The 27797-nt window shown below is 45.0% G+C and overlaps 1 protein-coding gene across 2 annotated transcripts; it reads right to left on the minus strand.

The window, feature by feature from the left end:
- Positions 1 to 5637: 5637 nt before the first annotated feature.
- LOC110487189 (syntaxin-10-like) lies at positions 5638 to 27200 on the minus strand. 2 transcript variants are annotated; one of them, XM_036942352.1, is made up of 9 exons: positions 27046 to 27200; positions 24107 to 24182; positions 21443 to 21536; positions 16346 to 16440; positions 15505 to 15567; positions 15219 to 15320; positions 14955 to 15061; positions 13530 to 13624; positions 5638 to 7935 (listed from the first exon to the last, which is right to left on the minus strand). In XM_036942352.1, the coding sequence occupies exons 1-9, from the start codon at positions 27078 to 27080 to the stop codon at positions 7859 to 7861; spliced, it is 744 nt and encodes a 247-aa protein (XP_036798247.1). In that variant the 5' UTR covers positions 27081 to 27200; the 3' UTR covers positions 5638 to 7858. The 2 variants fall into 2 exon arrangements, with proteins under 2 accessions (XP_036798247.1, XP_036798248.1); XM_036942353.1 differs by lacking the exon at positions 27046 to 27200 and adding an exon at positions 26842 to 26974.
- Positions 27201 to 27797: the final 597 nt, after the last annotated feature.

Consider the following 27797-nt stretch of genomic DNA (forward strand, 5'->3'; position numbering starts at 1 on the left):
GAACGCAAACACATTCAAACAGTTGTGATTGGTCCCAGAAAGCGATGGGTTGGGCCAGAGCCAGAACACACGTGGGTAAAGCTGCGTTTTCAAAATGTGTCATTGGCTTACTCTGATTGGTTCGAGATGCTCCAATCGGTAATGACTTTTGTTTTGCACAACACCCCTCATTGTGATGTCACCACAACCGACTTCAACGCTGGCTGCCTGACTGAAGTATGTAGTGAGTCGTCAGGCAGACAGCCTGGAAATCCAGACTGTTTCATTATAGCAGAGCTGAAATCAATCCCCTATTACCTGTACTACTTTTGACTAGGGCCCATATGGCATCCCATAGGACTCTGACCAAAAGTAGTGCACTATATTGGGAATAGGGTGCCATTTTGGGACGTTACCACAGACACCCCTGGCCTCCTAGCCTGGAAATCAAGTCTACGTTCCAAATGGCACCCTATTCCCTAAAAAAATATTGCACTACTTTTGACCAGAGCCCTATGGACCCTGGTCAAAAGTAGTGCACTAAATAAGGAATAGGATGCCATTTGGGATACAACCATGTTTGTCTTTTTTTTTAAATGACTTTTATCAAGTCCAATGCTACTGAGAGAGGGGACAGGAGAACGAGGAAAAGGAGGACGAGTGAGTGAGGGATCCTGTAGGAACACTGGCCAAGCACACCATTTCTAAATGTGGCTGGAAGTTGTTTCGCGGGGCCAGAAATGACATTTAAAAAATACTAGAGACCATATTTTAGAAAAGAGCTTTGTAGGAAATGTTGTTATTACGTTGCTGTTTTTCTGTTGATACTTACCAATGTTTTTATTTCTACAGATTTAAATGTGTACTGTATAGCTGCTTTTACCTACGCTAGTATTCACACAATATCCTTGCTAGGAATTAGCTTGGAAGCCAGAAGTCAAATTCAATTTCAACTTTGTCCGTCGGGTTGGTCTTTATTCAGGGGGGAAATGGAGAAAGAACATAGAATGGGACGTATAATTAACGGTCTGTTTGTAGACCCCATGCAGTTCCTCCGGGACTTCAGTTCCTCTCTGTTTACCTCATGTCAAAATAAAAGTCCCTCGCAAGCTCTTTTGTGCAGGTATGGCGCACGTGCCAGACTTTTATCTTGACGCGAGCAAAGCAGAGAGGAAGTGGGACGACAGACCCACGTTTGGACAGGGTTTAAGTTCTGTTCTACTAAATGTTACTTGCTTAATTTCCCCCCTGCATAAGGACCAACTCTACAGACAATCGGCAGAGTAAGTTGAAATGTCATTTTATTTCACTCCTGTCTTCCAGCTGACTATTCTGTTTTTTTGCAAGCTAATTCCTAGCAACGCTAGTGTGTAAATACTAGTGTTGCTAAGAGAAGCTATGTACTATGTAGTGTTTTTTAGGTCCTGATTACTAATTCAAACATTAACACGTTTTAGAAACTTGCCAAGTGTTCTGTCATTAAGAGGAAGTCGAACTCTGAAAGTGTAAAATAGCTAGAGAAAGAGATCCACATATTTTTGCATTGTGCTGTAATGAAGGGGAGGGGGCAGTTTTGATGCTGGACACGAAAAGGGGGAACACAGTACTGAAACTGCATTGTGTACTTTTGGGAGGGAGACAGGGTTGGTTGGTTTACAGACCGACGGATGATGGACTGTAGAAGCCCCACTAGCTGGTATGTCAGTCTCTCCTAAGGGACTATATCTCTTAAATTCCTTACTAGGAATAACCATTTATAATATCCATCAGACATTGTTTTTTATGTTCTTGTACATTTCTTTGAAATCCAGAATTCCCTGGAAGTTAAATTAGCTTCCGCCTTCACTTGACCATGCTTGGCTCTCGTCTCATGTGATCCAGCTCAGTTGTTAGAGCATGGCGCTTGCAACGCCAGGATAGTGGGTTCAATTCCCGGGACCACCCATACGTAAAATGTATGCACGCATGACTGTAAATCGCTTTGGATAAAAGCATCTGCTAAATGGTATAGAATGACAACTGTCCCAGCCAGGGAAATGTTGGCTGGATTGTGATCTCGGTTACCCAGAAGTAACATTATTGCCTAAAACTGTCTGTCCACAAGAGAATAGCTGGATTGTGATGCTCATAAGGTGCTCGCCCACCTGGTGTCTGGTGTTGGTACTCCAACTCAGGGGGGGAGGGGGGACTTCTTGCGCTGCCTGACATTACCATCATCCTACCGATAGAGGGCAGCGTAATGTTACATCAGTGAGACAGTGGTTGAGCTTTGCTTTCTGTCTCGACTTGTCTTGTATTCATTCATTCTACATTCAAAAAGACCTGTCAGTATTTGCTTTGGGGATGAAGTCCCCATTGTGTTTGAGACCAAATATTTAGTCCGTTGATCCCCATAGCTAACGTAAGCTCTGCTGGAGCCTGTACACAGCCCCAAGTTACGACTCATTCATAGCCTATATCCTGACAGGAATACATTGCTTCTTGTCTTTGTCATGTCCATGTATCTACCCGTCTGTCTTCCCAAGACGTTGACAATACGCCATTTCAATGTCTGGTGCTCACTGGGTTGCTTCTTGTCGCTACCTGGTTCCACTCGGCACCGCAGACAAATAAAAGGGAAATAGAGAGGGTGAAATAATCTTTACTGAAGCACCTTTGGGTGAGCGCTAACGGTCCGGTATAGTAGAGACCGCTAGCCAAAGCCTCGGCACCTTGTCAACACGCTCTCTATTTAGTCCCTCTAGAACGGTCTGTGGAGTGGTATTTGGTGGCAGAAGTGTGATCCGGGCATAGAAATAGAATCTATAGAACGGACCTCCCCATTCAAGTCAATGATGGCATAATGGGTTAGGCAGCCGTACTCAACTCTTACCCTACGCGGTCCCGAGCCTGCTGGTTTTCTGTTCTACCTAATGATTAATTGCACACACCTGGTGTCCCAGGTCTAAATCAGTCCCTGGTTTTAGAGGGGAACAATGAAAACATTCAGTGGAAACTGGCTTCGAGGTCCAGAGTTGAGTTTGAGGTGGTTAGAGGTTCCAAGTCCGTTCTATTTCGATGGATCCAGGGTTGTGTTCATTAGGCACCAAACGGTGGAAAACTGACAAGCGTGGAGGGACTACCTGAATTTGTCCAAGGAAGCTCTAGTTTTTCTTCATTGTGAAATGATTTGCTACGCTGTCTACTAATGAATCGGTGTGGGGACGAGGGGGGGGAGTCAACTCTTTGTGAGGATGATTTTTTTGTAGTTTCCTTTCTGTATTTTTTATTATTCCTTTTCATTTTGTATTTTTATTTGGTGTTCATTTGTTGTTTCTGTACCCCCCCCCCCCCCCGGGCAGGTTCTGGGGGGTGGTGCCCAACCAACCAACGCGTAGGGAGGTTATCCCCCTGGTCAGGTCACGTGGTCATGTAACACCCTGGGTCCTAGTGACCAGACTGTACATCTCTTCTCTGCAGAGGGAGGAGAGGGGGTGGGAAGCCATTCTATTACTATAGTAGCCCCCCTCCCCTTCCTCCCAACCGTGCCCTCTCTGCATGGCAGGCTATAGGTCGACGTTAACCCCTTTACCACAGCTCTAGAACCAGATTACCCTATTACCAATCCTAATTCTAAACATAATGGGGATAAAGAAAGATCTGACCTTAGACCAGTGGTAAGGGACATGGCCATTTCTGCTTGCATTGTGGCCTGTCAATCCTTGTATGTTTCCTTGCAGTTAAAATCAGACCTGGGTTCAAGTCTTTTAAATCTTTAAAATACTTTGGAGCGCTAGCCCTCCTGGAGAGTCTGATGGGCCGTGTATGCCGTTTTTAGGACAATTCTATTGGGTCCACTAAGCCAGGCGTGCTCAATCAATCCCAGATGAAGTATTTGATCCCAGGTCTGGCTCCAATCTGTGCTTTTCTCTGCAACCGCTGACTGACAGCAATCTTCTAAACGTCTATTCCAGAGATACATTTACTAGTATTACCGTTCCTTATAAGGACCCTGACGCACCAGAGATACACAAACCACACACACACACACGGCATGGCAGCTCACTGATAGTGTCCTGTTTAATGTGTGTTTACAACTACACAGATAGTTTACCTCCTATGCCGTCGGTCATAGCCTCAGACCGTTACTAACCTCATAAGTACCGGGGTCGTGTTCATTACGGACTGAAAACGGGGAGGGACTGCATGAACTTGTCTAATAAGAGACGCTCATGTTTTTTTTCTCCCCCCCCCCCCCCGTTGCAAAGCGTTTCGCTACGGTGCGCCCTAATGAATACGACCCAGGAGACGTTAGGCTACAGTTAGTTCAGGTACAGACAGACCAGAACAATAAAAATAGCTCAAGTCTCATGTTGACATGGTATGAATAGAATACAGTCAAGGTATTGGCTGTGGAGAAGTGGGATGCTTTGTGAAAGTCATTACCTCAGTTACATAGAGAGATATGACAGCAACCGAGAATGACTCCTCTCTTTTTGATTTGGTTTCCTGTCTCTGGTGCCGTCGGTCTTTCCCCATCGCAGATCTTTCTTCTCACACTATAAATACAGTATATTAAACTGTACATTCTTACAACACATAGAAGCACTATTGAAGTTTGTTAGTTGTTCACTTGCAGCATGAGTTATTGTTTTAAAAAATAACCCAGACTAAAAATATCAAATAAATAAAAGCTTTTTTGGATATAAAATACAACCTAATGCAGTGTTGTCAGAGATATACTACTGATGATGCTCCTCCCCACGACCCTATCCCGTGCCGTGTTACCCTGATCCCTACCCATGTACATGCCAGTGTTCCAAGTGCCAATAACTTTGTGAAATCCTAACTGTGACCCAGTAATAAAGATAATTGCACATTAACTACTGTAAAAAAGACAGAAATTCTGAAAAACAATCTGAATATCTTAATAAAAGGTTTGTAACAAATACGTGTGGTTTTTACTGTGTTTTAGTCGTACGTTATGGAGTTGTGCTGTCGTCTTCATGGTTTGGAAATATCAAGTTGAGTTAGGGGTCACAACTTAGGCATGTATACCACATTTATAACAAACATTCCTGGCACCCATAGGTTTGAATCCAGTCTAAGGGCCTGTCTCCAAGGATTCAGTCTTGTACTTGTACCAAAGCCACACATCTCTGGTTGTACTCGTCTTTAAGTTTGGAAATATCATGTCAAATTGATATGTACAGACATACCGCAGCCTGTTGGATGCTTCACGTATGTCTCATAGTGTTTATAGCTATTTGTTTCAGGTATGCGTGACGCAAACATTTCACACACGCTTTTTCCAGCGCTACAGTACTCAGGACAGCTCTCTTTATGGCATGGAAAGTATTGTGGAATAATGCAAATTGGTGCTGAGGGTAGGTCGTCATGCTCATTCTTTCATTCCCGTGTAAGGTCTTCAACTGAAATACACCACCCATAGGTTTGAATCCAGTCTAAGGGCCTGTCTCCAAGGGCTGGCATTCAATCAGATCAGCGTAATAGCACGCTTGATATTTAAAAGTAATTTCCAATTGAGAACGTGGTCTCTGTGAACATTTCCTTCAAAAGGGCCGATGGGCTTGAATCCCGGCCAAGGTGGCTCACTGAACTACACCAGCCGTGGAGATAGTTTCCCTTCGGAACTGAAATGCATTGAGAGTCAAACACTTTAAAAGCATATGATTTATTAAGAACAATAGTTCATTTTCATCAAGAAACTACAATGACGGCAAAACATTTATCGTACAAAAAAAGGAGTGTTTACTTGATGTTTCAGGCTGATGGTACGGCAAAACATTTATCGTACAAAAAAAGGAGTGTTTACTTGATGTTTCAGGCTGATGGTACGGCAAAACATTTATCGTACAAAAAAAGGAGTGTTTACTTGATGTTTCAGGCTGATGGTACGGCAAAGCATTAGAAATGACTCCTATGTTCATTCATAGACAGGGTGACCTACAACTCCAGCACATGTTGTTTGGGTTAAGAGGCAAATATAATTCATAGACTTTGGAAAACATTACACTGAATGTTACAAATGAATAGCAACAGTAGAACTTGAAATAAAGAGACGAGTGAGGTCACTAATTCAATGAAACCAACAAAAGCAGGAAGGTGGCCATTTTGTAAGCTATTTACACAATACATTCTTCCCACAAGGCATCTAGCAATAACTCTTGAATGGTTAGGCATTTCCATAGCAGGAGAAACACTGATCATTGAAGTGGATAAATGCTAGCTAACCTTTTCCTTTTTGACTTGGAAGAATCAGGCCCTGTTCAAACCCTTCTAATGCAACCTTGTTTGTGCTCAATCACTGATCTGACAAAGTTGGATAGGTGGAATTTAGGCTACTTTCCACTGCGTCCTCTGACCAACCAGATCGTGTTAGATCAGTGGTGATTTCCTTGAGGAATAGGTGAAGGAAGGAGCTATTAGAACAGGGCCTATTGCACCAGTCAATGCACCCTGAGAGAGTTCCTAATAAACCTAAATCATTGGACAATGTGATAGATGGAAACCAGTAGACAGTTTTCAGTAGAACAGAGCTACAACCTTTCAAACTGATCACAGAGAATGAATCACTCAAGTATTTTTCCAATCAGTACAATGTAAATTCATTTAACTAGGCAAGTCAGTTAACAAATTCTTATTTACGATGACGCTGGGCCAATTGTGCCGCCCTATGGGACTCGCAATCACGGCCGGTTACGATACAGCCTGAAATCGAACCAGGGTCTATAGTGACACCTCTAGCACTGCAATGCAGTGCCTTCAACCCCTGCGCCACTCAGGAGCCCTAAATACACAACCAATCGCAAATGAACAGATTAAACCAACCATCCCACACAAACGGGTACCAAGGTGGCAGTACCAACCAAAAGACACCAGGCAGGAAAGGTGTCTTGAGGAAGGAGAAATAAGTCCACATCCCACAATGTCAAGCATTACGTTTAGATTTATTTACACAATAGTATAAAATGCACCTCAGGGTCATATTCATCAAGCATCTCAGAGTAGGAGGCAAAACTGATCCTATATCAGCACTCCCCCAAAAACTCTGAAAACGGGCCATCACATCAGTCAGTGGTATCTCACATTATGAAATGTGGACATGGCCATAAATGTCCGCTAGGGGGCGAAAGAGCTTCAAATTAACTTGTGCTGCTAATTTCCTGCCCAGCAACCCAGAACTCCAACTGTTACTATGGTAAAGCTATCACCATAGGCTTGACCTTTCCCGTCTCCACAGATCTGGGATCAGATCACTAGCCTCAAATCCTTTATCCAGAAGGGGAAACTACATAAAACATGTCTAGGGGTAACTTCTACCTCCTATGATAAAGCTATTCCAACGGGCCAGATGATTTGGAACAAGGTAGAAGTTGACCTAACAACTGATCTAGGTGATTTCACCAGTCCTAAGTAGTGCACTATGTAGGGAATAGGGTTCTATTTGGGATGAAGATCATCTCATAGACGTATAAAAATAGATAAGGCAACATTGACATCTCCCTCCCTCCTCCCAAGTCTGTACCATCATTCACACGAGAGAGACATCTTAGCTTTGCCTGAATATATAATATAATGTAACCGTCATCTCACTGCTGTTCACTCCTCTGATATGGGTGGTGAGAGAGGTGGGAAATAGGAGGGAAACAGGGATAGACAGATACCCAGAGAGAGAGAGACAGGGACAAAGTGATGAGTACTAGAAAGATAGAATTGAGTCTCTGAATAATCTATGACAAAGGAAAGACGAGGGTTGGATTGGATTCCCTGTTTCCTATATCGATGCCTCCATTCATCCCTTCATCCATTTCATGGTTCATCCCCAGGAAGGAGTGGGTGAGTGCGGTAGAGTCGTGTAGTGAAGAGAGGTCCATACTCAGAGGGTGAAGAAGAGGATGAGAACAACTACCATGATGACCACCAGTACTCCGATGGCACACCACTGTCTCCTACCTGAGAGAACACACACACGTCACAATCACGAGTGTATAGTCTAGAGATGCTAATATGTACTTGCCTGCCATAGCCTGAGGGCCACTGAATAATAACATATGCATAGTAAACAGTAACTTAACATCATTCCAGATAGTAGTAGAAGTGATAGCAGTTTAGTGATGGCGGTAGTAGTAATGATGATGGTAGTAGGGGTGATGGTAATGATAGCAATGATGGTGGTAGTAGTAGTGATGGTGGTAGTAGTAGTAGTAATGATGATGGTAGTAGGGGTGATGGTAATGATAGCAATGATGGTGGTAGTAGTAGTGATGGTGGTAGTAGTAGTGATGGCGGTAGTAGTAGTAGTGATGGTGGTGGTAGTAGTGATGGCGGTAGTAGTAGTGATGGCGGTAGTAGTAGTGATGGCGGTAGTAGTAGTGATGGCGGTAGTAGTAGTGATGGCGGTAGTAGTAGTGATGGTGGTAGTAGTAGTGATGATGATGATAGTAGTAATGATGGTGGCGGTAGTAGTAGTAGTGATAATGGCGGTAGTAGTAGTGAGGGTGGTAGTAGTAGTGAGGGTGGTAGTAGTAGTGATGGCGGTAGTAGTAGTGATGGCGGTAGTAGTAGTGATGGCGGTAGTAGTAGTGATGGTGGTAGTAGTAGTGATGGTGGTAGTAGTAGTGATGGTGGTAGTAGTAGTGATGGTGGTAGTAGTAATGATGGCGGTAGTAGTAATGGTGGTGGTAGTAGTAGTGATGGCGGTAGTAGTAGTGATGGCGGTAGTAGTAGTGATGGCGGTAGTAGTAGTGATGGCGGTAGTAGTAGTGATGACGGTAGTAGTAGTAATGATGGTGGCGGTAGTAGTAGTAGTGATGGTGGCGGTAGTAGTAGTGATGGCAGTAGTAGTAGTGATGGCGGTAGTAGTAGTGATGGCGGTAGTAGTAGTGATGGCGGTAGTAGTAGTGGTGGCGGTAGTAGTAGTGATGATGGTGGTAGTAGTAGTAATGATGGTGGTAGTAGTAATGATGGTGGTAGTAGTAGTGATGGTGGTAGTAGTAGTGATGGTGGTAGTAGTAGTAATGATGGTGGTAGTAGTAGTAATGATGGTGGTGGTAGTAGTAATGGTGGTGGTGGTAGTAGTAATGATGGTGGTGGTAGTAGTAATGATGGTGGTAGTAGTAGTGATGGTGGTAGTAGTAATGGTGGTGGTAGTAGTAATGGTGGCGGTAGTAGTAGTAATGATGGCGGTAGTAGTAGTAATGATGGTGGTGGTAGTAGTAGTAGTAATGATGGTGGTGGTAGTAGTAGTAGTAATGATGGTGGTGGTAGTAGTAATGATGGTGGTGGTAGTAGTAATGATGGTGGTGGTAGTAGTAGTAATGATGGTGGTGGTAGTAGTAGTAATGATGGTGGTAGTAGTAGTAGTAATGATGGTGGTAGTAGTAGTGATGGTGGTAGTAGTAATGGTGGTGGTGGTAGTAATGATGGTGGTAGTAGTAATGGTGGTGGTAGTAGTAATGATGGCGGTAGTAGTAATGATGGCGGTAGTAGTAATGGTGGCGGTAGTAGTAATGGTGGCGGTAGTAGTAATGGTGGCGGTAGTAGTAATGGTGGCGGTAGTAGTAATGGTGGCGGTAGTAGTAGTGATGGCGGTAGTAGTAGTGATGGCGGTAGTAGTAGTGATGGCGGTAGTAGTAATGGTGGCGGTAGTAGTAATGGTGGCGGTAGTAGTAATGGTGGCGGTAGTAGTAATGGTGGCGGTAGTAGTAGTGATGGCGGTAGTAGTAGTGATGGCGGTAGTAGTAGTGATGGCGGTAGTAGTAGTGATGGCGGTAGTAGTAGTGATGGCGGTAGTAGTAGTGATGGTGGTAGTTGTAGTGATGGTGGCGGTAGTAGTAATGATGGCGGTAGTAGTAATGGTGGCGGTAGTAGTAGTGATGGCGGTAGTAGTAGTGATGGCGGTAGTAGTAGTGATGGCGGTAGTAGTAGTGATGGCGGTAGTAGTAGTGATGGCGGTAGTAGTAGTGATGGCGGTAGTAGTAATGATGGCGGTAGTAGTAGTGATGGCGGTAGTAGTAATGATGGCGGTAGTAGTAGTGATGGCGGTAGTAGTAGTGATGGCGGTAGTAGTAGTGATGGCGGTAGTAGTAATGATGGCGGTAGTAGTAATGGTGGCGGTAGTAGTAATGGTGGCGGTAGTAGTAATGATGGTGGTAGTAGTAATGATGGTGGTGGTAGTAGTAATGATGGTGGTGGTAGTAATGCTGGTAGTAGTAATGATGGTGGTAGTAGTAATGATGGTGGTGGTAGTAGTAATGATGGTGGTGGTAGTAATGATGGTGGTAGTAGTAATGATGGTGGTGGTAGTAGTGATGGTGGTAGTTGTAATGATGGCGGTAGTTGTAATGATGGCGGTAGTTGTAATGATGGCGGTAGTAGTAATGGTGGCGGTAGTAGTAGTAATGATGGTGGTGGTAGTAGTAGTAATGATGGTGGTAGTAGTAATGATGGTGGTGGTAGTAATGATGGTGGTGGTAGTAGTGATGGTGGTAGTTGTAATGATGGCGGTAGTTGTAATGATGGCGGTAGTTGTAATGATGGCGGTAGTTGTAATGGTGGCGGTAGTTGTAGTGATGGCGGTAGTAGTAGTGATGGCGGTAGTAGTAGTGATGGCGGTAGTAGTAATGATGGCGGTAGTAGTAATGATGGCGGTAGTAGTAATGATGGCGGTAGTAGTAGTGATGGCGGTAGTAGTAGTGAGGGTGGTAGTAGTAGTGATGGCGGTAGTTGTAATGATGGCGGTAGTTGTAATGATGGCGGTAGTTGTAATGATGGCGGTAGTTGTAATGGTGGCGGTAGTTGTAGTGATGGCGGTAGTAGTAGTGATGGCGGTAGTAGTAGTGATGGCGGTAGTAGTAATGATGGTGGTGGTAGTAGTGATGGCGGTAGTATTAGTGATGGCGGTAGTAGTAGTGATGGCGGTAGTAGTAATGATGGTGGTGGTAGTAGTAATGATGGCGGTAGTTGTAATGATGGCGGTAGTTGTAATGGTGGCGGTAGTTGTAGTGATGGCGGTAGTAGTAATGGTGGCGGTAGTAGTAATGATGGTGGTAGTAGTAATGATGGCGGTAGTAGTAATTGTGGTGGTAGTAGTAATGGTGGTGGTAGTAGTAATGGTGGCGGTAGTAGTAGTGATGGCGGTAGTATTAGTGATGGCGGTAGTAGTAATGATGGTGGTAGTAGTAATGATGGCGGTAGTAGTAGTGATGGCGGTAGTAGTAGTGATGGCGGTAGTATTAGTGATGGCGGTAGTAGTAGTGATGGCGGTAGTAGTAATGATGGTGGTGGTAGTAGTAAGGATGGCGGTAGTTGTAATGATGGCGGTAGTTGTAATGGTGGCGGTAGTTGTAGTGATGGCGGTAGTAGTAGTGATGGCGGTAGTTGTAGTGATGGCGGTAGTTGTAGTGATGGCGGTAGTAGTAGTGATGGCGGTAGTAGTAATGGTGGCGGTAGTTGTAATGGTGGCGGTAGTAGTAATGATGGCGGTGGTAGTAGTGATGGCGGTAGTAGTAGTGATGGCGGTAGTAGTAATGATGGTGGTGGTAGTAGTGATGGCGGTAGTAGTAATGATGGTGGTAGTAGTAGTGATGGCGGTAGTAGTAGTGATGGCGGTAGTAGTAGTGATGGCGGTAGTAGTAATGATGGTGGTGGTAGTAGTGATGGCGGTAGTAGTAGTGATGGCGGTAGTAGTAATGATGGTGGTGGTAGTAGTGATGGCGGTAGTAGTAATGATGGTGGTAGTAGTAGTGATGGCGGTAGTAGTAGTGATGGCGGTAGTAGTAGTGATGGCGGTAGTAGTAATGATGGTGGTGGTAGTAGTGATGGCGGTAGTAGTAATGATGGTGGTAGTAGTAGTGATGGCGGTAGTAGTAGTGATGGCGGTAGTAGTAGTGATGGCGGTAGTAGTAGTGATGGCGGTAGTAGTAGTGATGGTGGTAGTATTAGTGATGGCGGTAGTAGTAGTGATGGCGGTAGTAGTAGTGATGGCGGTAGTAGTAATGATGGTGGTAGTAGTAATGATGGTGGTAGTAGTAATGATGGTGGTAGTAGTAGTGATGGTGGTAGTAGTAGTGATGGTGGTAGTATTAGTGATGGCGGTAGTAGTAGTGATGGCGGTAGTAGTAGTGATGGCGGTAGTAGTAGTGATGGCGGTAGTAGTAGTGATGGCGGTAGTAGTAGTGATGGCGGTAGTATTAGTGATGGCGGTAGTAGTAGTGATGGTGGTAGTAGTAATGATGGTGGTAGTAGTAATGATGGCGGTAGTAGTAATGATGGCGGTAGTAGTAGTGATGGTGGTAGTAGTAGTGATGGTGGTAGTAGTAGTGATGGTGGTAGTATTAGTGATGGCGGTAGTAGTAGTGATGGCGGTAGTAGTAGTGATGGCGGTAGTAGTAGTGATGGCGGTAGTAGTAGTGATGGCGGTAGTAGTAGTGATGGCGGTAGTATTAGTGATGGCGGTAGTAGTAGTGATGGCGGTAGTAGTAGTGATGGTGGTAGTAGTAATGATGGTAGTAGTGATGGCGGTAGTAGTAGTGATGGCGGTAGTAGTAGTGATGGCGGTAGTAGTAGTGATGGCGGTAGTTGTAATGGTGGCGGTAGTAGTAGTGATGGCGGTAGTAGTAGTGATGGTGGTAGTAGTAATGATGGTGGTAGTAGTAGTGATGGCGGTAGTAGTAATGGTGGCGGTAGTAGTAATGATGGTGGTAGTAGTAGTGATGGCGGTAGTAGTAGTGATGGCGGTAGCAGTAATGGTGGCGGTAGTAGTAGTGATGGTGGTAGTAGTAATGGTGGCGGTAGTAGTAGTGATGGCGGTAGTAGTAATGATGGCGGTAGTAGTAGTGATGGCGGTAGTAGTAGTGATGGCGGTAGTAGTAGTGATGGCGGTAGTAGTAGTGATGGCGGTAGTTGTAATGGTGGCGGTAGTAGTAGTGATGGCGGTAGTAGTAGTGATGGCGGTAGTAGTAGTGATGGCGGTAGTAGTAGTGATGGCGGTAGTTGTAATGGTGGCGGTAGTAGTAGTGATGGTGGTAGTAGTAGTGATGGTGGTAGTAGTAATGATGGTGGTAGTAGTAATGATTTGTATTATTTACTACCATATTATTATTATTCATTATTTTATTAGTGTATATTGTGGCAATATAGACACATTGTTTTTCATGTCAATAAAGCAGCTTGAATTTGAATGTGAAACTTGAGAGACCGAAACAGAGAGAGAGAGACAGAGACAGAGACAGAAACAGAGAGAGAGAGAGAGACAGAGACAGAGAGAGAAAGACAGAAAGAGGGAGAGAGAGGAAAAGAGAGAGAGGAAAAGAGAGAGAGGGAGAGAGAGAGGAAAAGAGAGAGAGGGAGAGAGAGAGGAAAAGAGAGAGAGGGAGAGAGAGAGGAAAAGAGAGAGAGGGAGAGAGAGAGGAAAAGAGAGAGAGGGAGAGAGAGAGAGAGAGAGTGATATTAAGGTAAAGAGAGGGAGGGTGACTTGGTGTTGTACCTGTCGTCTATGTGTGTGAGAGAGAAGAACTGACAGAGATGGAGTGTGTGTGTTAACTCACTGCTGGTCATGTGGGAGACTTTCTCCATCTTCTTGAGGACAGAGTCCATCCTAGAACCTGTCTGGTCCATCTCCTCTCCAAACTCTCCTAGCATACTGGAACATACAGGACAAAATAGGTGTTAGGCAACCACATTTGAGTCATTTAACAGACGTTCTTATCCAGAGCGACTTACAGGAGCAATTAGGGTTAAGTGCCTTGCTCAAGGGCACAAACAGATTTTTCACCAAGTCGGCTCAGGGATTCAAACCAGTGATCTTTTGGTTACCGGCCCAACGCTCTTAACCACTAGGCTACCTGCTGCTTACACACACACTTAGACCATTGAGACACACACAACAAACCGTCTAAAACACCCCTAAAATACTGGAACATACAGGAGAATCCCTCAAACAATGAACACGTAAAATACACACTCACTGAACCCTTCAAACACACACGTCTCAGCATGGGAAGTATACTGTGAGATTACATGACAACAATGGAATTCACATGTAAACGTTCAGTACACACAGAGGCTCCTTGAACCCTTTAAAACCACGCACATGAGCAAGGCGATTATCTCTCAACAACAACTGCTGTCCGTGGGGCCGATGACGCCGATTAAAGGCTTTCTGATTCAGAGGGGTTAAATGTGGAAGACACATTTCAGTTGAATGTATTCAGTTGTACAACTGACTAGGTATGTCCTTTCTTTACACACATACACATATGAGGCGGCTATTTAAGTCAGAATAACCAGTGGAAGAGGGAGGGAGGTGTGGTCCCTTAAGGGCAGCAGGTGGAGAGGTTCCAACCCTATTTAAGTCAGAATAACCAGTGGAAGAGGGAGGGAGGTGTGGTCCCTTAAGGGCAGCAGGTGGAGAGGTTCCAACCCTATTTAAGTCAGAATAACCAGTGGAAGAGGGAGGGAGGTGTGGTCCCTTAAGGGCAGCAGGTGGAGAGGTTCCAACCCTATTTAAGTCAGGATAACCAGTGGAAGAGGGAGGGAGGTGTGGTCCCTTAAGGGCAGCAGGTGGAGAGGTTCCAACCCTATTTAAGTCAGGATAACCAGTGGAAGAGGGAGGGAGGTGTGGTCCCTTAAGGGCAGCAGGTGGAGAGGTTCCAACCCTATTTAAGTCAGGATAACCAGTGGAAGAGGGAGGGAGGTGTGGTCCCTTAAGGGCAGCAGGTGGAGAGGTTCCAACCCTATTTAAGTCAGGATAACCAGTGGAAGAGGGAGGGAGGTGTGGTCCCTTAAGGGCAGCAGGTGGAGAGGTTCCAACCCTATTTAAGTCAGGATAACCAGTGGAAGAGGGAGGGAGGTGTGGTCCCTTAAGGGCAGCAGGTGGAGAGGTTCCAACCCCTGTTCCCTTCCCATTACTCCCATTGACCCTCAACACCAAATGTGTGTGTGTGTGTGTGTGTGTGTGTGTGTGTACTCACACAGCCTGCTGGTCTAGTTCATCTCCGATGCGTCCTGACATGTCTTTCAGTACTCTGATGCTTCCGGTCACCAGCTCCAACTGCTCATCCTGGTCCTGCATGATCAACTGTGGAGAACACCATCATCATCCTCCTCCTCCTCCTAACCCCAACCGTAGCTTCATGTTCACACCGCAGCTCAGCCCTAAACCATCATCTTGTTCCTTAAATATCAAGGAGACACAGAAACCTTCACGCTAACCCTCTTCCCTCCCTCCATCCTACCTGCTGCTGTTCCTGTTGATCCTGGATGTATCTGGAGTTGGTTGACACCAGGTGAGACTCCAGACCATCAGACCTGTCCTGCCCAGACGCACCCATCAGAGCCTGAGATAGACAGAGACCAGCTGATGTTACAACGTGTGAGACAGAGAAGATGCCTGCATAAGTCAATGTGTATCAACATAAAGGTGTGTGTGTATAGAGAGGAGAGAGAAGAGAGAGGAGAGAGAAGAGATAGAGAGGAAAGAGAAGAGAGAGAGAGAAATAGTGTGTAGACAGGCAAACCAACCTGTCTGTTCTTCTTCTCTGCCTGGGCCACAACAGAGGGACTGGAGAGTTGATCCTTCATCTCCTACACACAACACACAGTGTTAGCTACAACAACACACAGTGTTAGCTACAACAACACACAGTGTTAGCTACAACAACACACCTTGTTAGCTACAGTAGCTACAACAACACACAGTGTTAGCTACAACACACAGTGTTAGCTACAACAACACACAGTTAGCTACAGTAGCTACAACAACACACAGTGTTAGCTACAGTAGCTACAACAACACACAGTGTTAGCTACAGTAGCTACAACAACACACAGTGTTAGCTACAACAACACACAGTGTTAGCTACAGTAGCTACAACACACAGTGTTAGCTACAACACAGTGTTAGCTACAGCAGCTACAACAACACAGTGTTAGCTACAGTAGCTACAACAACACACAGTGTTAGCTACAGCAGCTACAACAACACACAGTGTTAGCTACAGCAGCTACAACAACAGACTACACACCGTAGATTAAATCCAATCAAATGTAGCTGCAGAAATCCCCTTTTATTTTCCGTTATAGAGGTAGGTTAAGGGGGATACCTAGTCAGTTGTACAACTGAAATGTGTCTTTAGCGTTTAACCTAACCCCCCTGAATCAGAGAAGTGCGGGGGGCTGCCTTAATCGACATCCACGTCTTCGGCACACAGGGAACAGTGGGTTTACTGCCTTGCTCAGGGGCAGAACAACTGATTTTTTTCCTTGTCAGCTCAGGGATTCAATCCAGCAACCTTTGGGTTACTGGCCCAACGCTCTAACCACTAGGCTACCTGCCGGTGACAGACAGGTTACACCGTGTTACCTGTACGGCCTGCCGTGTTCGCTCCACAAAGTCTCTCCTCTCCTGCAGCTCATTCTCCCCCAGACGGAACTTCCCCGGGTTGGACTCAACGATACCTGGGAGAGGGTCAAGGCTCAACACACACAGATCTCAGGGTTCTCCTCAGGAACTGTTAGGAATGTGGTTCTGCCGAGTACGGCAGGGTGGGAGGCCCGGAGGGGGGCAGTGCCCCCCCTTTGGACTCAAGAGATTTGTTTTTGAACACCTGTAACTACACACACACAGGCCTACGCTCTACACACACACACACAGAGGCCTACGCTCTACACACACACAGGCCTACGCTCTACACACACACACACACACACACACACCTCATTCATATCAGCTGTCCTGCTCCAGATATCATAGTCTAGGGCTCAGTTGGTCTTTGGGCCAGTTTGTGTTTGTATATTCTCTCCCCCTCTTTCTATAAGGAAGGACAGACTATACATCTCTCCCCCTCTTTCTATAAGGAAGGACAGACTATACATCTCTCCCCCTCTTTCTATAAGGAAGGACAGACTATACACCTCTCCCCCTCTTTCTATAAGGAAGGACAGACTATACACCTCTCCCCCTCTTTCTATAAGGAAGGACAGACTATACATCTCTCCCCCTCTTTCTATAAGGAAGGACAGACTATACATCTCTCCCCCTCTTTCTATAAGGAAGGACAGACTATACACCTCTCCCCCTCTTTCTATAAGGAAGGACAGACTATACACCTCTCCCCCTCTTTCTATAAGGAAGGACAGACTATACACCTCTCCCCCTCTTTCTATAAGGAAGGACAGACTATACACCTCTCCCCCTCTTTCTATAAGGAAGGACAGACTATACATCTCTCCCCCTCTTTCTATAAGGAAGGACAGACTATACACCTCTCCCCCTCTTTCTATAAGGAAGGACAGACTATACATCTCTTTTATGCGACCACGTTTTCCAAAAACTCTTAAATACCTGCTCAGAATTAACATTCAAAGATGTCTGCAGAAAGAATGGGGTCAGCTACAACATCACACCTTGAGTTGGTTATTGAACTACAGTAAGTGAAGTGGATTTACACACGGTAACGCATTTACGGTAACGGAATTACATCATGGTCCCCTATACTACACAGAAACGGCATAATTATGGATGTCATTCTCCTCATGTTTCACAAGTTTAGACATCACACCGCAGCAAACCAAAGCAGTGTAGAGTTCAGTACAATACAGCAGAGTTCAGTAAAGTAGAGTTCGGTACAGTAGAGTTCAGTACAGTAGAGTTCAATACAGTAGAGTACAATACAGTACAATACAGTAGAGTTCAGTACAGTACAATACAGTAGAGTTCAGTACAGTACAATACAGTAGAGTTCAGTACAATACAGTAGAGTTCAGTACAGTACAATACAGTAGAGTTCAGTACAGTACAATACAGTAGAGTTCAGTACAGTACAATACAGTAGAGTTCAGTACAGTACAATACAGTAGAGTTCAGTGCAGTACAATACAGTACACTAGAATACAGTACAGTAAAGTAGAGTTCAGTACAGTAGAGTACAGTAAAGTACAATGCAGTAGAGTTCATTACAGTACAATACAGTAGAGTTCAGTACAGTACAATACAGTAGAGTTCAGTACAGTACAGTAGAGTTCAGTGCAGTACAATACAGTACACTAGAATACAGTACAGTAAAGTAGAGTTCAGTACAGTAAAGTACAATGCAGTAGAGTTCAGTACAGTATAGTACAGTTCAGTACAGTAGAGTTCAGTAAAGTAGAGTTGAGTTCAGTACAGTTCAGTAGAGTACAGTACAGTACAGTAGAATACAGTAGAGTTCAGTACAGTAGAGTTCAGTACAGTAGAGTTCAGTACAGTACAATACAGTAGAGTTCAGTACAGTACAATACAGTAGAGTTCAGTACAGTAGAGTTCAGTACAGTAGAGTTCAGTACAGTAGAGTTCAGTTCAGTACAGTAGAGTTCAGTTCAGTACAGTAGAGTTCAGTACAGTACAGCAAAGTACAATGCAGTAGAGTTCAGTACAGTATAGTAGAGTTCAGTTCAGTTCAGTACAGTACAATACAGTAGAGTACAATACAGTACAATACAGTACAGTAGAGTGCACTACAGTAGAGTGCAATACAGTAGAGTACTCTACTTTTCATTACTGTACTCCACTATTATTTTGTATTGACTGTACAATCCAAACATAATTCTTTAATAGGTTCAGATTTGGTCCAGTCCAGTCCGCCTGTGGACGTTGAAATGAAGGTCAGGCTGGACTGACCAAATGTCAACTACTCTTCAACGTCCATATACGTCCGGTGTCGGTTGGTGCTCAGTGGAAGAGGATGCTGGTTACAGTAAATGGAAAGAGAAGAGGCTCATGGGTAGGTGTTGGTAAGAGCTGGGAGAGGTGACATTAACTGGAGAGGGAGGAAGAGAGAGGGGGAAGGGTTCTCCAGAATCAGACTGTTTTAACACTCTTGGTTTGACCACCAGACAACAGAAAGACAAAGAAACAGCTATGAGCTGAACATAACAGCCAGTGGAAGAGAGGACAGTAACAGGAGACACTATGAGCTGAACATAACAGTCAGTGGAAGAGAGGACAGTAACAGGAGACACTATGAGCTGAACATAACAGCCAGTGGAAAGGAAGACAGTAACAGGAGACACTATGAGCTGAACATAACAGTCAGTGGAAGAGAGGACAGTAACAGGAGACACTATGAGCTGAACATAACAGCCAGTGGAAGAGAGGACAGTAACAGGAGACACTATGAGCTGAACATAACAGTCAGTGGAAAGGAAGACAGTAACAGGAGACACTATGAGCTGAACATAACAGCCAGTGGAAGAGAGGACAGTAACAGGAGACACTATGAGCTGAACATAACAGCCAGTGGAAGAGAGGACAGTAACAGGAGACACTATGAGCTGAACATAACAGTCAGTGGAAGAGAGGACAGTAACAGGAGACACTATGAGCTGAACATAACAGCCAGTGGAAGAGAGGACAGTAACAGGAGACACTATGAGCTGAACATAACAGCCAGTGGAAGAGAGGACAGTAACAGGAGACACTATGAGCTGAACATAACAGCCAGTGGAAGAGAGGACAGTAACAGGAGACACTATGAGCTGAACATAACAGTCAGTGGAAGAGAGGACAGTAACAGGAGACACTATGAGCTGAACATAACAGTCAGTGGAAGAGAGGACAGTAACAGGAGACACTATGAGCTGAACATAACAGTCAGTGGAAGAGAGGACAGTAACAGGAGACACTATGAGCTGAACATAACAGTCAGTGGAAGAGAGGACAGTAACAGGAGACACTATGAGCTGAACATAACAGTCAGTGGAAGAGAGGACAGTAACAGGAGACACTATGAGCTGAACATAACAGTCAGTGGAAGAGAGGACAGTAACAGGAGACACTATGAGCTGAACATAACAGCCAGTGGAAGAGAGGACAGTAACAGGAGACACTATGAGCTGAACATAACAGTCAGTGGAAGAGAGGACAGTAACAGGAGACACTATGAGCTGAACATAACAGCCAGTGGAAGAGAGGACAGTAACAGGAGACACTATGAACTGAACATAACAGTCAGTGGAAGAGAGGACAGTAACAGGAGACACTATGAGCTGAACATAACAGTCAGTGGAAGAGAGGACAGTAACAGGAGACACTATGAGCTGAACATAACAGCCAGTGGAAGAGAGGACAGTAACAGGAGACACTATGAGCTGAACATAACAGTCAGTGGAAGAGAGGACAGTAACAGGAGACACTATGAGCTGAACATAACAGGAGACACTATGAGCTGAACATAACAGTCAGTGGAAGAGAGGACAGTAACAGGAGACACTATGAGCTGAACATAACAGCCAGTGGAAGAGAGGACAGTAACAGGAGACACTATGAGCTGAACATAACAGCCAGTGGAAGAGAGGACAGTAACAGGAGACACTATGAGCTGAACATAACAGCCAGTGGAAAGGAAGACAGTAACAGGAGACACTATGAGCTGAACATAACAGTCAGTGGAAGAGAGGACAGTAACAGGAGACACTATGAGCTGAACATAACAGGAGACACTATGAGCTGAACATAACAGTCAGTGGAAGAGAGGACAGTAACAGGAGACACTATGAGCTGAACATAACAGCCAGTGGAAGAGAGGACAGTAACAGGAGACACTATGAGCTGAACATAACAGCCAGTGGAAGAGAGGACAGTAACAGGAGACACTATGAGCTGAACATAACAGCCAGTGGAAGAGAGGACAGTAACAGGAGACACTATGAGCTGAACATAACAGGAGACACTATGAGCTGAACATAACAGCCAGTGGAAGAGAGGACAGTAACAGGAGACACAATGAGCTGAACATAACAGTATGTCATTGTAAATAAGAATTTGTTCTTAACCGACTTGCCTAGTTAAATAAAAGTTCAATTTTTACAAATTGTCACTTTACCCCTACCTACATGATTAAATTACCTCAACTAACCTGTACCCAACACACATTGACTCGGTACCGGTACCCCCTGTATACAGCCTCATTATTGTTATTTTATTGTGTTAATTTTTGTTGTTTTTTTTGTTTAGTTAGTAAATATATATTTTTTAAAATATTTTCTTAACCAACAATGCAGTTTAAGAAATGGAGTTAAGGGCTTGTAGTAAGCATTTCACGGTACGGTCTACACCTGTTGTACTCAGCACATGTGACAAATAACATTCGATGTGATCTTATGAACTTGACGTTGGTGCTCATTGGTCCATTTACCTGGAAGTGCCCTCATATAGCATACTCTGTCACACATTCCAAGCTGTTGTTTTACATGCTGTAGCTGCACACATTCCAGTAGAAATGCAGTTAAGAGGCTTGTGTGTCCAGTGTGTGTGTGTGGACCCGAGTGCCCTCCTCCAGAAGCTCCTCCCAGCGTTTGTAAAGACTCCTGGTCCATTTACATGGAAGTGCCCTCATATAGCATACTCTGTCATCTTTCATTCTTTCCCTCGTTCTCTCTGTGTGTGTGTAAGCATTATGTTTATAAAGACAGAAAAAGATACTGATGGTTTCACTCAGGTCCTCCAGGTCCCAGTCTATGGCTCTGAGACAGTTCCTCAGTTCATTGGTGCTCCAGTCCAGCTCATCTTTGCTCACCTGCACAACAAACAAAAACACATTTAGGCATGTCAAACATGAGCCTGAACACAGTGAAAAGTCTATGTTCACCTGTACATTATAGATAGAGCACAGTTACAGATAACAGTAACAGTACATATCAGGTAGGTAGGGACTGAACAGGCTACACTAGTAAGTCAGAGATTGATGATGACAAGCTGCTGTTATACACGCTGTGGTCGCACACATTCAAAGCTGTTGTTATACACGCTGTGGTCGCACACATTCCAAGGTGTTGTTATACACTCTGTGGTCGCACACATTCCAAGGTGTTGTTATACACTCTGTGGTCGCACACATTCCAAGCTGCTGTTATACACGCTATGGTCGCACACATTCCAAGGTGTTGTTATACACGCTGTGGTCGCACACATTCCAAGGTGTTGTTATACACTCTGTGGTCGCACACATTCCAAGGTGTTGTTATACACTCTGTGGTCGCACACATTCCAAGCTGCTGTTATACACGCTATGGTCGCACACATTCCAAGGTGTTGTTATACACGCTGTGGTCGCACACATTCCAAGCTGCTGTTATACACGCTATGGTCGCACACATTCCAAGGTGTTGTTATACACGCTGTGGTCGCACACATTCCAAGGTGTTGTTATACACGCTGTGGTCGCACACATTCCAAGGTGTTGTTATACACGCTATGGTCGCACACATTCCAAGGTGTTGTTATACACTCTGTGGTCGCACACATTCCAAGGTGTTGTTATACATGCTGTTGCTGCACACATTCCAAGGTGTTGTTATACACGCTATGGTCGCACACATTCCAAGGTGTTGTTATACACGCTATGGTCGCACACATTCCAAGGTGTTGTTATACACGCTGTGGTCGCACACATTCCAAGCTGTTGTTATACACGCTATGGTCGCACACATTCCAAGGTGTTGTTATACACGCTATGGTCGCACACATTCCAAGGTGTTGTTATACACGCTGTGGTCGCACACATTCCAAGCTGCTGTTATACACGCTATGGTCGCACACATTCCAAGGTGTTGTTATACACGCTGTGGTCGCACACATTCCAAGGTGTTGTTATACACGCTGTGGTCGCACACATTCCAAGGTGTTGTTATACACGCTGTGGTCGCACACATTCCAAGGTGTTGTTATACACGCTATGGTCGCACACATTCCAAGGTGTTGTTATACACTCTGTGGTCGCACACATTCCAAGGTGTTGTTATACATGCTGTTGCTGCACACATTCCAAGGTGTTGTTATACACGCTATGGTCGCACACATTCCAAGGTGTTGTTATACACGCTATGGTCGCACACATTCCAAGGTGTTGTTATACACGCTGTGGTCGCACACATTCCAAGCTGTTGTTATACACGCTGTGGTCGCACACATTCCAAGGTGTTGTTATACACGCTATGGTCGCACACATTCCAAGGTGTTGTTATACACTCTGTGGTCGCACACATTCCAAGGTGTTGTTATACACGCTGTGGTCGCACACATTCCAAGCTGCTGTTATACACGCTATGGTCGCACACATTCCAAGCTGTTGTTATACACGCTGTGGCTGCACACATTCCAAGGTGTTGTTATACACTCTGTGGTCGCACACATTCCAAGGTGTTGTTATACACGCTGTGGTCGCACACATTCCAAGCTGTTGTTATACACGCTGTGGTCGCACACATTCCAAGCTGTGGCTGCACACATTCCAAGCTGTTGTTATACACGCTGTGGCTGCACACATTCCAAGGTGTTGTTATACACGCTGTGGTCGCACACATTCCAAGCTGTTGTTATACATGCTGTGGCTGCACACATTCCAAGCTGTTGTTATACACGCTGTGGCTGCACACATTCCAAGCTGTTGTTATACACGCTGTGGTCGCACACATTCCAAGCTGTTGTTATACATGCTGTTGCTGCACACATTCCATGCTGTTGTTATACATGCTGTGGCTGCACACATTCCAAGCTGTTGTTATACATGCTGTTGCTGCACACATTCCAAGCTGTTGTTATACATGTTGTGGCTGCACACATTCCAAGCTGTTGTTATACATGCTGTGGCTGCACACATTCCAAGCTGTTGTTTTACACGCTGTGGTCGCACACATTCTAAGCTGTTGTTATACACGCTGTGGCTGCACACATTCCAAGCTGTTGTTATACATGTTGTGGCTGCACACATTCTAAGCTGTTGTTATACATGCTGTGGCTGCACACATTCCAAGCTGTTGTTTTACACGCTGTGGTCGCACACATTCTAAGCTGTTGTTATACACGCTGTGGCTGCACACATTCCAAGCTGTTGTTATACATGTTGTGGCTGCACACATTCTAAGCTGTTGTTATACACGTTGTGGCTGCACACATTCTAAGCTGTTGTTATACATGCTGTGGCTGCACACATTCCAAGCTGTTGTTATACATGCTGTGGCTGCACATATTCTAAGCTGTTGTTATACATGCTGTGGCTGCACACATTCCAAGCTGTTGTTTTACATGCTGTGGCTGCACACATTCCAGTAGAAATGCAGTTAAGAGGCGTGTGTGTCCAGTGTGTACCTGAGTGCCCTCCTCCAGAAGCTCCTCCCAGCGTTCGTAAAGGCTCCTGGCACGAGACAACGCCTTCTGGACCTCCCTGAGACAACACACACGGGTTAGATCAGGCTTTATCACAACCGGCCATGATTGGGAGTCCCATAGTGTGGCGCACAAGTGGCTCAGCGTCGTCCGGGTTTGGCCGGTGTAGGACGTCATTGTAAATAATAATTTGTTCTTAACTGACTTGCCTAGTTAAATAAAAGGTTAAATAAATACATATAAAAAGATCAGGGCTCTCCAACCCTGTTCCTGAAGAGCTACCCTACTGTAGGTTTTCACTCTAACCCTGTTCCTGGAGAGCTACCCTTCTGTAGGTTTTCACTCCAACCCTGTTCCTGGAGAGCTACCCTTGTGTAGGTTTTCACTCCAACCCTGTTCCTGGAGAGCTAACCTCCTGTAGGTTTTCACTCCAACCCTGTTCCTGGAGAGCTACCCTCCTGTATGTTTTCACTTCAACCCTGTTCTGGGAGAGCTACCCTACTGTATGTTTTCACTCCAACCCTGTTCCTGGAGAACTACCCGTGTGTATATTTTCTCTCCAACCCTGTTCCTGGAGAGGTACCCTCCTGTAGGTTTTCACTCCAACCCTGTTCCTGGAGAGCTACCCTCCTGTAGGTTTCCACTCCAACCCTGTTCCTGGAGAGCTACCCTCCTGTAGGTTTCCACTCCAACCCTGTTCCTGGAGAGCTACCCTCCTGTAGGTTTCCACTCCAACCCTGTTCCTGGAGAGCTACTCTCCTGTAGGTTTTCACTTGAATCCCAGTTGTAACTAACCTGATTTATCTTATAAACCAGCTAATTATTATAATGAGGTGTGCTAGATTAGGCTTGGAATGATCATTTACAGGATGGTAGCTCTACAGGAACAGAGTTGGAGAGCCCTGGGTTAGACACACATCATAAAAATACACATCACACACTTAACAATACCTTTCCTGCATTTCCCTGACACACTTTAAACAAGTCCTTGTTAAAGAGACAGTGAAAAATGCTAGGTTAAATTTAACGATGTTAGCTACAACAATGTAGCAACCGCTCCCTGTCCGAGTCTTTTATACCGACATGTTTTAAGCAGACCACCATAGTCTCTGTGCCCAAGAGCACTAAGGTAACCTGCCTAAATGACTACCGACCCGTAGCACTCACACCTGTAGTCATGAAGTGCTTTGAAAGGCAGGTCATGGCTCACATCAACACCATTATCCCAGAAACCCTAGACCAGAACCACTACAATTTGCATACCGCCCTAACAGATCCACAGATGATGCAATCTCTACTGCACTCCACACTGCCCTTTCCCACCTGGACAAAAGGAACACCTATGTGAGAATGCTGTTCATTGACTACAGCTCAGCGTTCAACACCATAGTGCCCTCAAAGCTCATCAATAAGCTAAGGACCCTGGGACTAAACACCTCCCTCTGCAACTGAATCCTGGACTTCCTGACGGGCCGGCCACAGGTGGTATGGGTAGGCAACAACAAATCCGCCACGCTGATCCTCAACACAGGGGCATCTCAGGGGTGCGTGCTCAGTCCCCTCCTGTACTCCCTGTTCACTCATGACTGCACAGCCAGGCAGACGCCAACACTATCATTAAGTTTGCAGATGACCCAACAGTGGTAGGCCTGATCACCAACAACGATGAGAGCCTATAGGGAGTAGGTAAGAGACCTGGCCGTGTGGCGACAGGACAACAGACCCTCCCTCAACGTGATCAAGACAAAGGAGATCATTGTGGACTACAGGAAAAAGAGGACCGAGCACGCCCCCATTCTCATTGATGGGGCTGTAGTGGAGCAGGTTGAGAGCTTCAATTCCTTGGTGTCCACATCACCAACAAACTAACATGGTCTTAGCACACCAAGACAGTAGTGAATAGGGAACAACGAAACCTATTCCCCCTCAAGAGACTGAAAAGACTTGGCATGGGTCCTCAGATACTCAAAAGGTTCCACAGCTGCACCATCACTGCCTGGTATAGCAACTGCTCCGCCTCCGACCCCCCGACCCCCCCTTTTACACGGCTGCTACTCTCTGTTGTTATCATCTAGGCATAGTCACTTCAAAAAACTCTACCTACATTTACATATTACCTCAACAAAACGGTGCACCTGCACATTGTACCAGTAACCCCCTGTGTATAGTCTCGTTGATGTTATTTTACTGCTGTTCTTTAATTACTTGTTACTTTTATTTCTTACTCTTACTGGTATTTTTTTTAACTGCATTGTTGGTTAGGGGCTGAGAAGTAAGCATTTCACTGTAAGGTCTACCTACACCTGTTGTATTCGGCGCATGTGACTAATACAATTTGATTTGATACTGCAATGTATCTACACACTGATCCCACGTTTAGCTATGTGGTTAATGATACAAATGTCGCAAGCTGGCGAAGCTGCATGCCCTCTACTCCAGGCACAACACAACAATCTCCCTCTATCTCACACACAAATACACGTGCCATCAAAGCCTCTAATAAGGCATGTAACGTTAGCCTACATTTCTAGGTAACGCGGAGATGTAACGCCCTATCTTGACCCAAACAAATCTGTGTGGACACTCCACACATTCCTGTCAATTTCACAACACTCCGTCAACGGCCCCGTTGCAATAGACCCAAACTCGCCACCCAACTTTCAAGGAATCATTTTTGACACGAAGATTTCAACGACACGCCAACGCGAAGTCGCTACCTTAATGTCAACATAAACCCGCACGTTGATTGCGAATCTAGCCTGTAGCATTAGCTAGCAAATTAGCTTGCCACAGACAGGTTGATAACTTCTAAACGCCACGTTATCAAACTAAACTACCCCAAACGTCATACACATCCAACTTGTCCTGTAAGTAAACGGCGGAGAAGTTGGTTGACAGTTTATTTAGAAACCCTTCCTTACCCCTTGACTACGAAGAACGGATCTTCCAGCGACATATTGGACACTTCAACGCCAGACCTGACGCATGCGCGCTGGGGGCCCGAAGCAGGACGCCAGCACAATGCACGGAGCGCCTCTACGGAGCTCCGCTGTCATGTGGCCATGGACTGTACTGTCATTTGGTACTGTGTCAAAGCTAGACAGTCAGAATTGTACATATCTGCTTTTGTAATTATATAACAGAGATGTAAATGCATATTATATATTCATTCAGAATAGAATAGAACAGCAGGACTTCTTGGTTAAGTGCTCTTAAATCCAGGCATCCCCTGAATAAGGGATGCATGCCCTTTACAGTTGCAGTTGCTCCAAAAAGGGTAGCACAGTACTGTAGTATTTATACACAGCAATATTAAATGTATAATCACAAGATCAGAGAAACTTGTCAACTAGCTTGTCATTCATGCATGCCCTGCTCTATGCTAGTCCACCTCTTCATATAGAATGAACAATTGCTTTATGAGGAAACACATTCTTTTAGGAATAGTGGTATTTTTTTTTTTTTAATTCCACCTTTATTTAACCAGGTAGGCAAGTTGAGAACAAGTTCTCATTTACAATTGTGACCTGGCCAAGATAAAGCAAAGCAGTTCGACACATACAACAACACAGAGTTACACATGGAGTAAAACAAACATACAGTCAATAATACAGTAGAAAAATAAGTCTATATAGAATGTGAGCAAATGAGGTGAGATAAGGGAGGTAAAGGC

Source organism: Oncorhynchus mykiss, chromosome 13 (genome assembly GCF_013265735.2).
Source record: "Oncorhynchus mykiss isolate Arlee chromosome 13, USDA_OmykA_1.1, whole genome shotgun sequence".
Classification (NCBI taxonomy): domain Eukaryota; kingdom Metazoa; phylum Chordata; class Actinopteri; order Salmoniformes; family Salmonidae; genus Oncorhynchus; species Oncorhynchus mykiss.